Genomic DNA, 15,903 nt, shown 5'->3' on the forward strand with positions numbered 1-15,903 from the left:
TATTATTTTTACACAATATTTCTTATCTAAAATTAAGTCGTTTTGTTTCAATTTGCGGCAGCTGCTTTTTAAAAAAAAGTGGCGTTGTTTTGAGGCGTATTCTTTTAATAACATTGAATCAGCTTGGGATTTTATGGGTTTGTTATAATTTTTAAAAGGTGTTCTTTGTCAAAAAGCACAGGATTTCAGCAAAAATTGGAAAAAGAAATACAGTATTGATGTTTTACTCGTTTTATACCACACAGACTTAAAAGTAGACATTAGATCAGACCTAGGCAAGATACGTCCCGCGGTCTAGTTAAGTTTTTCAATCCAGCTGGTCGAACGTTTCCAAATTATTATTTTTAAACGTTTAACATCAAAACTACGAATGTGCCATTTTCAAATTAGCATAAGTCTTGAACAATAGAAAATATTCCAACGATTGGAATGTGCAATTTTAAAAGATGAGCGACCTTCATATATTGTTAATATTCAGTGTTTTATCGTTCATAGTTAATATTGTATATCACACATTCTTTATTTTCATGTACATTCTGAGTGTCTTATTCAGTACAAAACACTGTAAAACTCCATTATTTTTTAATGTGGTCTGGCGTTAGTTTGTCTATCAGACATTAGTGTGTGTTTTTGTATTAGCGTACCTGATATATATATATATATATATATATATATATATATATATATATATATATATAAATTATACACAGATACACACCCGCCCCCAGACACATTAATTTCTGTCAATATAGCCTCCCAAGTCAAAACAATTGCCCACGTCTGCATTAGATGGCAGTAAAAGTACATACTCAGAGGTCATTGTCAAATTACTGAACTGTTTTAATCATAGTCATAAAAATGATTATTACAGAAAGACACCACCGAGAGCTTCTTTAATTTCTGCTGTCTGCTTTGTCGTCCCCAGGTTGCGGACATTCACAGTAAGTTTTACGCTTCAAAAGTGTGCATCTTAAACATGCATTTATGTTCCAACACAGCTTAACATGTTAAGAGCGATCTATAGCAATATAAATTTGAATTATATTATCATCACACTTAAACATCTCTTACATGTAAATTTTGCCTCTCTGCTAGGTCAGCATTGCAAAGGAAAATATGTTTTTTTTTTTGCAAATAATCATTAACTTAGAATTTAATGGCAGCAACCAATTGCAAAAAAGTTGGCACAGGTGCATTTTTACCACTGTGTTACATGGCCTTTCCTTTTAACAACACTCAGTAAACGTTTGGGAACTGAGGAGACCAATTTTTGAAGCTTTTCAGATGGAATTGTCACGGGCATTCAATGTTACGTGCAGTGATTTCTCCAGATTCTCTGAACCTTTTGATGTTATTACAGACCGTAGATGGTGAAATCCCTAAATTCCTTGCAATAGCTTGTTGAATAATGTTGTTCTTAAACTGTTCGACAATTTGCTCAGGCATTTGTTGACAAAGTGGTGACCCTCGCCCCATCCTTGTTTGTGAATGACTGAGCATTTCATGGAATCTACTTTTATACCCAATCATGGCACCCACCTGTTCCCAATTAGCCTGTTCACCTGTGGGATTTTCCAAATAAGTGATGGGTGAGCATTCCTCAACTTTCTCAGTCTTTTTTGCCACATGTGCCAGCTTTTTTGAAACATGTTGCAGGCATCAAATGCTAAATGAGCTAATATTTGCAAACAATGACAACGTTTTCCAGTTCAAATGTTAAGTATCTTGTCTTTGCAGTCTATTCAATTGAATATAGGTTGAAAAGGATTTGCAAATCATTGTATTCTGTTTTTATTTACCATTTACACAATGTGCCAATTTCACTGGTTTTGGGGTTTGTATATAAATGCATGTGAACAAGTGAGCATCCCGTTTTGTTGCTAAATATTTATACAAACCCTGTTTCCATATGAGATGGGAAATTGTGTTAGATGTAAATATAAACGGAATACAATGATTTGCAAATCCTTTTCAACCCATATTCAGTTGAATATGCTACAAAGACAACATATTTGATGTTCAAACTGATAAACTTTTTTTTTTGTGCAAATAATCATTAACTTTAGAATTTGATGCCAGCAACACGTGACAAAGAAGTTGGGAAAGGTGGCAATAAATACTGATAAAGTTGAGGAATGCTCATCAAACACTTATTTGGAACATCCCACAGGTGAACAGGCAAATTGGGAACAGGTGGGTGCCATGATTGGGTATAAAAGTAGATTCCATGAAATGCTCAGTCATTCACAAACAAGGATGGGGCGAGGGTCACCACTTTGTCAACAAATGCGTGAGCAAATTGTTGAACAGTTTAAGAAAAACCTTTCTCAACCAGCTGTTGCAAGGAATTTAGGGATTTCACCATCTACGGTCCGTAATATCATCAAAGGGTTCACAGAATCTGGAGAAATCACTGCACGTAAGCAGCTAAGCCCGTGACCTTCGATCCCTCAGGCTGTACTGCATCAACAAGCGACATCAGTGTGTAAAGGATTTCACCACATGGTCTCAGGATTACTTCAGAAACCCACTGTCAGTAACTACAGTTGGTCGCTACATCTGTAAGTGCAAGTTAAAACTCTCCTATGCAAGGCGAAAACCGTTTATCAACAACACCCAGAAACGCCGTCGGCTTCGCTGGGCCTGAGCTCATCTAAGATGGACTGATACAAAGTGGAAAAGTGTTCTGTGCTCTGACGAGTCCACATTTCAAATTGTTTTTGGAAACTGTGGACGTCGTGTCCTCCGGACCAAACAGGAAAAGAACCATCCGGATTGTTATAGGTGCAGAGTTGAAAGGCCAGCATGTGTGATGGTATGGGGGTGTATTAGTGCCCAAGACATGGGTAACTTACACATCTGTGAAGGCGCCATTAATGCTGAAAGGTACATACAGGTTTTGGAGCAACATATGTTGCCATCCAAGCAACGTTACCATGGACGCCCCTGCTTATTTCAGCAAGACAATGCCAAGCCACGTGTTACATCAACGTGGCTTCATAGTAAAAGAGTGCGGGTACTAGACTGGCCTGCCTGTAGTCCAGACCTGTCTCCCATTGAAAATGTGTGGCGCATTATGAAGCCTAAAATACCACAAGGGACACCCCCGGACTGTTGAACAACTTAAGCTGTACATCAAGCAAGAATGGGAAATAATTCCACCTGAGAAGCTTCAAAAATGTGTCTCCTCAGTTCCCAAATGTTTACTGAGTGTTGTTAAAAGGAAAGGCCATGTAACACAGTGGTGAACATGCCCTTTCCCAACTACTTTGGCACGTGTTGCAGCCATGAAAGTCTAAGTTAATTATTATCTGCAAAAAAATAAATAAAGTTTATGAGTTTGAACATCAAATATCTTGTCTTTGTAGTGCATTCAATTGAATATGGGTTGAAAAGGATTTGCAAATCTTTGTATTCCGTTTATATTTGCATCTAACACAATTTCCCAACTCATATGGAAACGGGGTTTGTATATTACATTACCCAGAAGGCCGAGCACCTAAACAGTAACCGGTTTGAAGTTTTGAGCTCTGCGGGAGAATGACAACATGAGTTTGTATATTTACACGTTGCCGTTTCAGCTTCGTCTACACAAGAAACAAACATATTTTTTGGATTAGACAACTGACGTGCGCATTTGAGTGCCAATCAGGCACGAATTTGACTGGCGAAAATGACGCTGATTGGACAAAATGTTGTGGGAAAGTTGCAGGCGTTGGACAAAGTTGCAATTGGCGGAAGAAATCCCTAAGGGACTGTTGTTAATATGCGCCTCCTATCTGCGAAGGACACTAAAACGGAATGACCAGCTGCAACAGTCGTATCTAAAATAATGATAATTAAGTGTTGCCCGCCAGCGTTTAGTTGATCATTGCTGTTCCAGTGGTAGAGAGAATCCTCCTGAGGAGTCTTGCGGTGGAAACAACAAAGTCTACAGGAGGTGGTAATGGCGCCACAACATCTCACATAAGATCTATGTCCTGCAGCAGGGGTGTCAAACCTATGGTCCGCGGGCCGGATTAGAACAGGTTTTATCCGGCCCGCGTGATGAATTGCCAAGTATAAAAATTAGCTGCTTTTTTTTTTTTAACTAAAGAAACTGCTGTTCTTAATGTGTCCACTGGATGTCACAATAGCAATTATGTTAGGCAAGCAAACGGTTTATACCGAGGCCAAGCAGGAGGTACACAGTAAAGGGTGACTGTGGCTCCTCCTCCTCGACCCACATGAAACTTAAAACCTGCTGTTTTACGGGTTCTGCTTCGAACACGTCGTCATTTGGCACCCTTACTCCCCCAAAATGTCTCTGTCAAACACGAGAAATGTGGATATGACAAAAGGAGGTATTTGATACCTCGAAGAGTTTACATGTTGTGTTTTTGTTCAATCCCAGAAACACTGTGGTTTAAAGTTCAACCTGGCTTTGTAGATACACTGAAATGAAGTCCAAGCTCATTGTGTTTTTGAAGCTTTTTGATTGATTGATTGATTGAAACTTTAATTAGTAGATCGCACAGTACAATACATATTCTGTACAATTGACCACTAAATGATAACACCCGAATACATTTTTCAACTTGCTTAATTTGAGGTCTACATAAATCAATTCATGGTAATTGGCTGCACAAATTTCCTCAGAATTTTTAACAAACTTGAAGTATTTTGTCCAGAGGATTATTTGGGATTTGTACGGTTTTAAGAATGTTCTATTTTAGGCCAAAGTAAAACAAAAGAAAACAACTTGGAGTTGTCTTTATTTTTATGTTATCATGCCATGATTTTACCATTACGGCCCCACTTGGGAATAGATGTTCCTCCATGCGGCCCCTGAGTTAAAATGAGTTTACCACAGTGTAATTGATTGAGACTGATTGAGACTTTTATTAGTAGGTTGCACAGTGAAGTACATATTCCGTACAATTGACCATTAAATGGTAACACCCGAATACGTTTTTCAACTTGTTTAAGTCCACTTAAATTGATTCATGATACAGATATATACTATCATATATACTATCATCATAATACAGTCATCACACAAGATAATCACATTTAAATATTTACATTATTTACAATCAGGGGTGTGGAGGGGGGGGTAGGATATGGACATCAAGTAGTGGACATAGAGAGAGAGAGAGAGAGAGAGAGAGAGAGAGAGAGAGAGAGAGAGAGAGAGAGGATCAGAAGGCATTAGAAAAAGTATCTGCATTTCATTGTTTACATGGGATTATTAGCAATCCGGGGAGGGTGTTAGTTTAGGGTTGTAGCTGCCTGGAGCTGAACTTTTATTGCGGTTTTGAAGGAGGATAGAGATACCCTTTCTTTTATACCTGTTGGGAGCGCATTCCACATTGATGTGGCATAGAAAGAGAATGAGTTAATACCTTTGTTAGTTCGGAATCTGGGTTTAACGTGGTTAGTGGAGCTCCCCCTGGTGTTGTGGTTATGGCGGTCATTTACGTTAAGGATGTAGTTTGACATGTACTTCGGTATCAGGGAGGTGTAGCGGATTTTATAGACTAGGCTCAGTGCAAGTTGTTTAACTCTGTCCTCCACCTTGAGCCAGCCCACTTTAGAGAAGTGGGTAGGAGTGAGGTGGGATCTGGGGTGGAGGTCTAGCAGTAACCTGACTAGCTTGTTCTGAGATGTTTGGAGTTTAGATTATAGATCACTTCATCCACTCATGTTCTCATGTTGTGAAACAGGTTACAAATGACCTTTACAGTACAAACAAGTCCAATAATGAAACGATTTTAATGCAATTGACCAAAACAACAAAATGTATCTTGTTTGCTTTAACTGAGGTAGTCAGAAAAGTTAAGTAGACAACCAAAATAATGGAGCATGTTGGATTTCCTTTTTGCAGACTTTGCAGCAGGCTACACGTGGATTTGGTCCATGTTTTATCCAAAGTTTGTTTTTGTCATTTAAACGACATGGACCGATGTCCTCTTGGGGGCGACACAGAGCCGTATATAAATGACAACAACCTAATGTAAGGGCTTGTGCAAGGCCAACACGTCAAGCGTGTAGCTTTCATTTTTAAGGTAACTTATTTAATTGTTTTTTCCATTTTATAGTTAGCCTATTGAGTCAGACTGCCGAGAAATATGATGAACATTTTATAAGCGTTTACAAGCACTTCACCCAAAATTCAAGCATTTTTTAAACCTTGAAAACACAACATTAAAATCCAAGCATTTTCAAGGTTTTTAAGCACCCGTGCAAACTCTGTTTTTTTTGTTCAATCCCAGAAAGACTGTGATTTAAAGTTTTATCCTGGCGTTGTAGATACACTGAGACCAAGTCTAAGCTCATTGTGTTTTTGAAGCTGCACCAATTTCTTCACAATTTTCAACAAACTTGAAGTGTCTTGTCCAGAGGATTATTTGTGATTTGTACGGTTTTCAGAATGTGCTCGTTCTATTTTTGGACCAAAGTAAAACAAAGAAACTTGGGATTGTCTTCATTTTTAAGTTATCATGCCATGATTTTACCATTACGGCCCCACTTGGGAATAGATTTTCCTTTATGTGGCCCCTGAGCTAAAATGAGTTTGACACCTCTGGTTTACATGTTGTGTTTTTTGTCCAATCCCAGAAACACGGTGACTTTTAAATTCAAGCCTGGCTTTGTAGATACTCTGAGACAAAGTCTAAACTCATTGTGTTTTTGAAGCTGCACCAATTTCCTCACAATTTTTAACAAACTCGAAGTGTTTTGTCCAGAGGATTATTTGTGATTTGTTCGGTTTTCAGAATGTGCTGGTTCTATTTTTGGACCAAAGTAAAACAAAGAAACTTGGGAGTTGTCTTAATTTTTAAGTTATCATGCCATGATTTTACCATTACGGCCCCACTTGGGAATAGATTTTGCTTTATGTGGCCCCTGAGCTAAAATGAGTTTGACACCTCTGGTTTACATGTTGTGTTTTTTGTCCAATCCCAGAAACACGGTGACTTTTAAATTCAAGCCTGGCTTTGTAGATACTCTTGAGACAAAGTCTAAACTCATTGTGTTTTTGAAGCTACACCAATTTCCTCAGAATTTTTAACAAATTCGAAGTGTTTTGTCCAGAGGATTATTTGTGATTTGTGCGGTTTTCAGAATGTGCTCGTTCTATTTTTGGACCAAAGTAAAACAAAGAAACTTGGGATTGTCTTTATTTTTAAGTTATCATGCCATGATTTTACCATTACGGCCCCACTTGGGAATAGATTTTCCTTTATGTGGCCCCTGAGCTAAAATGAGTTTGACACCTCTGTTTACATGTTGTGTTTTTTGTCCAATCCCAGAAAGACCGTGATTTTAAGTCCAATCCTGGCTTTGTAGATCCACTGAGACCAAGTCTAAGCTCATTATGTTTTTGAAGCTGCACCAATTTCCTCACAATTTTCAACAAACTTAAAGTGTTTTGTCCAGAGGATTATTTGTGATTTGTGCGGTTTTCAGAATGTGCTCGTTCTTTTTTTGGACCAAAGTAAAACAAAGAAACTTGGGATTGTCTTCATTTTTAAGTTATCATGCCATGATTTTACCATAACGGCCCCACTTGGGAATAGATTTTGCTTTATGTGGCCCCGGAGCTAAAATGAGTTTGACACCTCTGGTTTACATGTTGTGTTTTTTGTTCAATCCCAGAAAAACCGTGATTTAAAGTTTAATCCTGGCTTTGTAGATACACTGACACCAAGTTTAAGCTCATTAAGTTTTTGAAGCTGCACAAATTTCCTCAGAATTTTTAACAAACTCTAAGTGTTTTGTCCAGAGGATTATTTGTGATTTGTACGGTTTTCAGAATGTGCTCGTTCTATTTTTGGACCAAAGTAAAACAAAGAAACTTGGAATTCTCTTTATTTTTAAGTTATCATGCCATGATTTTACCATTACGGCCCCACTTGGGAATAGATGTTGCTTTATGTGGCTCCTGAGCTAAAATGAGTTTGACACCTCTGGTTTACATGTTGTGTTTTTTGTCCAATCCCAGAAAGACCGTGATTTAAAGTCCAATCCTGGCTTTGTAGATCCACTGAGACCAAGTCTAAGCTCATTATGTTTTTGAAGCTGCACCAATTTCCTCACAATTTTCAACAAACTTAAAGTGTTTTGTCCAGAGGATTATTTGTGATTTGTGCGGTTTTCAGAATGTGCTCGTTCTATTTTTGGACCAAAGTAAAACAAAGAAACTTGGAATTCTCTTTATTTTTAAGTTATCATCCCATGATTTTACCATTACGGCCCCACTTGGGAATAGATTTTCCTCCATGCGGCCCCGGAGCTAAAATGAGTTTGACACCTCTGGTTTACATGTTGTGTTTTTTGTCCAAACCCAGAAACACGGTGACTTTTAAATTCAAGCCTGGCTTTGTAGATACACTGAGACAAAGTCTAAACTCATTGTGTTTTTGAAGCTGCACCAATTTCCTCAGAATTTTTAACAAATTCGAAGTGTTTTGTCCAGATGATTATTTGTGATTTGTGCGGTTTTCAGAATGTGCTCGTTCTATTTTTGGACCAACGTAAAACAAAGAAACTTGGGATTGTCTTTATTTTTAAGTTATCATGCCATGATTTTACCATTACGGCCCCACTTGGGAATAGATTTTCCTTTATGTGGCCCCTGAGCTAAAATGAGTTTGACACCTCTGGTTTACATGTTGTGTTTTTTGTCCAATCCCAGAAAGACCGTGATTTTAAGTCCAATCCTGGCTTTGTAGATCCACTGAGACCAAGTCTAAGCTCATTGTGTTTTTGAAGCTGCACCAATTTCCTCAGAATTTTTAACAAACTTAAAGTGTTTTGTCCAGAGGATTATTTGTGATTTGTGCGGTTTTCAGAATGTGCTCGTTCTATTTTTGGACCAAAGTAAAACAAAGAAACTTGGGATTGTCTTTATTTTTAAGTCATCATGCCATGATGTTACCATTACGGCCCCACTTGGGAATAGATTTTCCTTTATGTGGCCCCTGAGCTACAATGAGTTTGAAACCTCTGGTTTACATGTTGTGTTTTTTGTTCAATCCCAGAAACACGGTGACTTTTAAATTAAATCCTGGCTTTGTAGATACTCTGAGACCAAGTCTAAGATCATTATGTTTTTGAAGCTGCACCAATGTCCTCAGAATTTTCAACAAACTCGAAGTATTTTGTCCAGAGGATTATTTGTGATTTGTGCGGTTTTCAGAATGTGCTCGTTCTATTTTTGGACCAAAGTAAAACAAAGAAACTTGGAATTGTCTTCATTTTTAAGTTATCATGCCATGATTTTACCATTACGGCCCCACTTGGGAATAGATTTTCCTCCGTGCGGCCCCGTAGCTAAAATGAGTTTGACACCCCTGTCCTACCGTTTACCACAGTGTGATCACTTCACCCACTCGTGTTCTCAATAAGGGCGGCAGGAATATGAACAATAACTCCGAGCATGATTCAATGCATAACTGAGCTTTTTGCAAATAAAATAAAAATAAAAAAATGTGTTGGGTCTCCAGACTTTGCAGGTGTACCTAATGAATAGTTCTGATGGGGGCCAGGAAGCAGCACTTTGCAGCCCTCTACCCCCACCTGCCGTCGTTGGCCAGCAAGCCAGCAAAAGCCAAGTCATATTGTGACAGTTGATTGAAGCGCCCACGCAGATTGAGATGAGAACAGATATTGCTGTATCTTTTTTTTTTTTTTTTTTTTTTGGGGACTTTCCATGCTTGGACAATCGTGATGTCAGCTGTCAAAATAAAGCATACTGCCATTTGCGAAACTTCCTGCACAACGTTGCACCTGCTGTGCCCTGCAGCTGCATTGCTCGTTCACTAATTAACAGAAAGTTGCAAACCTAATATACCATATAGGTCGAACCAAAAAAATAAAAAAAAATAAAAAACAATATAGTTATTCAGCAATTGCGCAACAATACAAATGAATGCATTAAAAAAAAAAAAAAAAAAAAAAAAAAAAAAAAAGAGCCTCTCCAATAATCCCCTCTCAAAGCCCACAGGCTCCTCCAAAGACGTGATGCAACTACAAAATAAGGTCTGGTCCAACAATCCAGACGTCTCACAACAGCTAACACAAGTTTGCACAAAGTCACGCCTGCTGTGCACACACACACACACACACAGTATACACACACACACACACACACTTACACACATGCGTCTTTTACCTTGGCTCCCGCACAGCAACATCGCCATCAGATGCACCAGCATCATCATCATCATCATCATCATCATCGTAGTCGATTCAGGTCCTCCGCGGCCAGGGAGATGCAACGCGAGAAAAATGCAACACACACTCGGCTCCGATCATCCGCTGCCTCGGCGCCTGTGTGCTCTTTTTGCTTCCTTCGGCTCCTCGCTTCCTTGCTCCTTCCGATGCGCGCGCTCCCGCTGCCACGCGCGTTCACTGTGTGCGCACGCGCGCGCGCGCTCTTCTGCCAACGTCAAACTCTGGGATGGACGTTGGAGGATATAGTGTTGTCCCGATACCAATACTTTGGTGCCGGTAGCAAAATTATTTCCATACTTTTCGGTACTTTTCTAAATAAAGGGGACCACAAAAAAGTGCATTATTGACTTGATTTTAACAAAAAAATCTTAGGGTACATGAAACGGGTCGTTTTTTTTATAGGGTGCCATTTGGACTTCATAACTTGTAAAAAATAAATAGTTGATTTACCAATATTTTTATGTTCTATTGTATACATGACATATGTAACTTGCTGAAAAACATATTGGTCGAACTCAGGCACCTAAATCATAGTATATTTAGCTATATTAATAACAATAATTAACACTGTACTTTTAACACCAATGTATTTGCTGTATATGATATTTTGCAACAGCAGTGATGATTAACCAAGAATTATGAAAGAAACTGCTGTTGAATGCATAATAGCACTACATATACATTGTGATAAGTCAACATTACTATATACATGTCCACTCTGTTAGGTTGATGTCCACCGTGTTAGTTGAATGAGGCTAACACGGTGGACACTAACACGGTGGACATTTTGAGCTAAAGTTAGCCTTCAGCCTGCCTGTGTTAACATAACAGCTAGCATGGACTTGAATAATTGATAAGAAATCTATAATTTCACACAAACATGTTTTGAAAAATTTCAATTTGATTGATCTCCTTATTATTTAGGCCTAACAGAGTGGACACGTTATGTTCAACCACATTAAATTCACTTCATAAAAACATCAACATCAGATAGTAAGAGAGCTAAAAAACCACACAGCTTACCAGAGTTGAGTTTCCCGCCACTGGTGTGATGTTACCTGATGAGAATGATGTCACTGACAAATGTGGTTGTTTTCTTAAAGGGACAGTAACGCAACTTAACAGAGTGGACAGCGACCACAGGGACAGACATAGAACCTTATTTTTTTGTAATTCTTTTTACGATTTTGATAATATACACCATATGACTAAAGAGAGCTTGTCTATGATAATTATATCATAACAAAAAAAAATTAAAAATATATGTTTTTATTTGTTATTTTCTAGATTAAAGTTGAATAAACAGCACCAGGGACATGGCAAAATCGCATAATAGAACTTTAACAAAAGCTTTAAAAAATATATATTCTAATGTTTGAAGCCCATATCACTGTATTTATGATAGACAACAATTTACCATACACAAAGAAACTAATGGAATGAGCAATTGTAAATATTTTGAGAAAATATGACATGATTTATACTGGGGACGCAAAAGGCACCATATAAAAAAAATGACCCAAACATTACAATCTTTGCAAGCTGGGTAACGTTTGCTGTGGTCTGGAACAACACGGCGAACAAACAACTATGAGAAATGCAGCCAATACATACAGATAATGTGTCATGAGACATGCACATATAAATTAAATACACAGAGGACGTAAGTCAAGGAAATTAATTGAGCTCAAATGTGCCTACAAATGAGGCGTAATGACGCAATATGTGCATACAGCTCGCCTAAATAGCATGTTAGCATCGATTAGCTTGCAGTTGATGATGTTTGATAAGAAATTATCGAGTTCGAGCCTATTATCGAATCCTCTTATCGAACAGATTCCTTATCGGTTCTCTTATCGAGTCCAGATAGGTTGTTGTATATGGAAGAAAACACACAATATTTGGTTTAACAAAAGCTCACTTTTATTATATAAGAACAAAATTAATAAATATTGACTGTTACCCCCCTAAAAAAAATAAATACAATAAATAAATATTGACTGTTGTTACCCAAAGTACACTACCGTTCAAAAGTTTGGGGTCACATTGAAATGTCCTTATTTTTGAAGGAAAAGCACTGTACTTTTCAATGAAGATAACGTTAAACCAGTCTTAACTTTAAAGAAATACACTCTATACATTGCTAATGTGGTAAATGACTATTCTAGCTGCAAATGTCTGGTTTTTGGTGCAATATCTACATAGGTGTATAGAGGCCCATTTCCAGCAACTATCACTCCAGTGTTCTAATGGTACAATGTGTTTGCTCATTGGCTCAGAAGGCTAATTGATGCTTAGAATACCCTTGTGCAATCATGTTCACACATCTGAAAACAGTTTAGCTCGTTACAGAAGCTACAAAACTGACCTTCCTTTGAACAGATTGAGTTTCTGGAGCATCACATTTGTGGGGTCAATTAAACGCTCAAAATGGCCAGAAAAAGAGAACTTTCATCTGAAACTCGACAGTCTATTCTTGTTCTTAGAAATGAAGGCTATTCCATAAAATTGTTTGGGTGACCCCAAACTTTTGAACGGTAGTGTATATTAAGTGGGATTTTTCAGAAAAACAAATATATACAGTAACACAAAAACAACCTGTCTCTGTGATCACTATAAGTATATAAATAATACTATAGTGTTAAATAAAATCAGTCCCTTGGGCACAAAACTGAAAATAATACAGCTTTCCAAAAAGTGCACTTCTGCTGCTATTTGACATAACTGTTTGTTATGATGCTTTGACATGTTTGCACTTTATTTCTTTATTGAAAAAAAATTCTATGAAGAGAAAAGTTGTTTGCAAATGTGGTTACAATGCTAAAAAATGAAAAGTTAAAGCTAAAAAAAGAAATACACTTTATTGAGTTAACATTATTTCTTTATAGGGGGGAAAGATGTGATGTTATGAGCTAGGGAAAATAACAACTACACTACCCAGCATGCAACGGGAGTGACGAGCATGCGCGGTTGCCCTGAAAAGTGTTGTTGCATGTCGCCACCCGGCAGCTAAGAATGAGGTTATGAGCATGCTGTGAAAGTAAACGTCAAGAATTCAGCCAACACGCCTCGTCTGCATTATTTATAATTAGACAGACAACACATATACAGTGTGATTTTGTTTTGTTTACAAGGAAAGAAAAACAAAAGTTAAAAAAGGGAGATATGTTGTATATATATATATATGTACGTGCTGCGGTTGCTTTAAGAACGTTGCGACAGCTGCCGTAAAGGATTGCTAGCCTGGTTGCTATGTTTCTGGTTGGTCGTAAAAGTGTTCGTCATGTGTTTGTACCCTGCTCAAATCTCTCAGTAAAGTTATTCGATGGATTATACCTTTTGTTTTGAACTTTATTACACCTTGGAGCGCTTTTTCCGGTCCATTGTTTTTCCTGCTTTCGCTATCTGCGCCTAATGACTGAGCTATGTGACGTCATTTCTTGTGATATCACACGGAGCATTTCTGGTCGGGATGAGATTCGAATAAAGAACCAACTATTTTTCTTTACTATAGTGGTCTCGATAACGGGTACCGGTTCTCAAAAAGGGATTCGAGTCCGAGGACTGTGTTCTTTTCTTATCGAACAACCGGGAAAACCGGTTTCGAGTATCATCCCTACTTGCAGTTAAGGATTGACCAAATATGCCTGATAAGCACTCCAGCAAATCCATAAAATCAACAAAGCTCACCTTTGTGCAGTCACGCACAGCATAAAACGTTTGGTGGACAAAATGAGACAAAGAAGGAGTGACATAAAACACGTCTTTTTGGGGCAGCGTCGGAGAAAGTTGTACATGTAAACAAACTACGGTGAGTTCAAGGACCGCTGAAATTAGTAGGACAAAACGCTGCTTGCCAAATACTCTCATCGGTGAAGCATGTTTAACATAAACAGTTGGATTTCTAACAATTAGGAAGGTTTGTGTCATGTTTGTTCTACAGAAACCATATTAAAACAAAAACTTTTTTTTTTTTACATTTTCACACATCTCTGAAAGAGGTCCAGGGAGCCACTAGGGCGGCGCTAAAGAGCCGCATACGGGTTGCTGACCCCCGTTCTAGACTGGTGCACACCAAACTTTTTAAAACCCAAGACCAAATCCTCTACCCCTCTTTTTGTAAATATACACATTTCACGGTTATCAAATGTATCACTTTGACACGTATTAATCAATCCCCACCCCACCCCCCAAAAAAATGCATGAATCATGTATTTCCTTGAATTGGCGCCGGGAATATGGTATTCGCATCCCTCGAATTACAGCCGGGTCAAACTTGTTTCGCAAAATAACTAGCGCATGCTTGGCACTTCCGCCGGGTCAAATATGAGTCATTAAATGACTCCCGCCTCCTGGTGGTAGAGGGCGCTAGTGATCCTTCTTGCGACTGCTGGTACTGCAGAAGAGTGCTGCAGAAGAAGACAACCGGCAGCAAGAGTACGCAGCCATTGTTTGCTTGGACTTTTACCATGGAGGATTACATATCTAAAATAAAACAGTTTTCTAAACTGGAATTTCAATCGAAGCAGGAGGTAATACTTAAAAGGAAGATCTCCATCGAGACAGAGAGACTTTTAAAACTGAAGAAAGATAAGGAAGACTCCTATATCGATGTTTTTCTTCAAAAGGAGCTGGCATGGACTCAATTATACCTAAAGGTAAGACAATAATAAAGCGTTTTTTTTTATCAAATGTGCTTTTCATGATAAGGTAAGCGCCGGAGTGAGAAGAGGTTTTAAAATAATTAGCGCATGCTTGGCCATCCCGCAGGCTTCTGGTAAGCACCGGAGTGACAGGAGGTTTTAAATTAATTAGCGCCCCTGCGGCTATTCAAGGAAATACGGTAGTAGGGATGTTTATCGGTATGATACCAGTACTATCTGTAATTTGTGAAAATTAATACAATCAATTAGCATGTTATGTGGGTGTGCATTTTGTAACAATAGGAATTATTTGTGTTTATGTTGCACCGGACCGGACCGAAAGCCATATTGGGTGTTAACAGCTACCAATGTATGTGTGTGTGTAGTGTGTATTATATAAATAACAAAACCGAGTGAGCATGTGTAACGCTCGATCATACAGTTTGTAGTCAAGACAGAAGGAACTGAAACACATTTAAGCCAAATGTGTAATAATGACACCCAAACGCGGCACAATGGCGTGACGTCTTGCTCCAAAGCAACTTAATGATTTATTATATTAGTATCGGCCTGTTGATTAATGGATCGCTAGGAGGAGGGTTGATAAAACGCGGTTGTGACTCGTCGTGATTAAAGTGCGTTCACTTCAAACTGCATGACTTTAAGGAACTTTTGAGGAGGAAAACATTGTTTGTTGCAAACTTTTATGTGGTGTTGCTTCCTTATTTGTCATTATTCCGAGCTGAATTTAATGTGCAACAGTGGTAGCTGAACTGAATGTGACAGCGTGTCAGCTGGAACAAAAAAATACAGATAGCAGTATCATTTGTTTGTTTTCACGGTCCTCGTGGACCAATTCAATAAGGAACCGGTACCAAAAAATACCAGAACTTGGTATAAACCAGTGACGTGTGGTGAGGTTAATGGCTGGTGAGGCACTGGCTTCATCACAGTCAGATTTACAAACATATGAACCCTAAAGAATATCTTATTCACCATTTGATTGGCAGCAGTTAACGGGTTATGTTTAAAAGCTCAT

The 15,903-nt window shown here is 38.3% G+C and overlaps 1 protein-coding gene across 5 annotated transcripts in view; it reads right to left on the reverse strand.

Moving 5' to 3' along the window:
* Window positions 1-10,368, reverse strand: part of LOC133659064 (neural cell adhesion molecule 2-like) — an 831,315-nt gene extending 820,947 nt beyond the window's left edge. For all 5 annotated transcript variants that reach the window (XM_062061786.1, XM_062061755.1, XM_062061746.1 and 2 more), the window contains exon 1: window positions 10,160-10,368. In XM_062061786.1, the coding sequence (XP_061917770.1) occupies window positions 10,160-10,226 (67 nt within the window). In that variant the 5' untranslated portion in view covers window positions 10,227-10,368. The remainder of the gene's footprint in view (window positions 1-10,159) is intronic.
* Window positions 10,369-15,903: the final 5,535 nt, after the last annotated feature.

This window comes from Entelurus aequoreus, linkage group LG01 (genome assembly GCF_033978785.1).
Source record: "Entelurus aequoreus isolate RoL-2023_Sb linkage group LG01, RoL_Eaeq_v1.1, whole genome shotgun sequence".
Lineage (NCBI taxonomy): Eukaryota > Metazoa > Chordata > Actinopteri > Syngnathiformes > Syngnathidae > Entelurus > Entelurus aequoreus.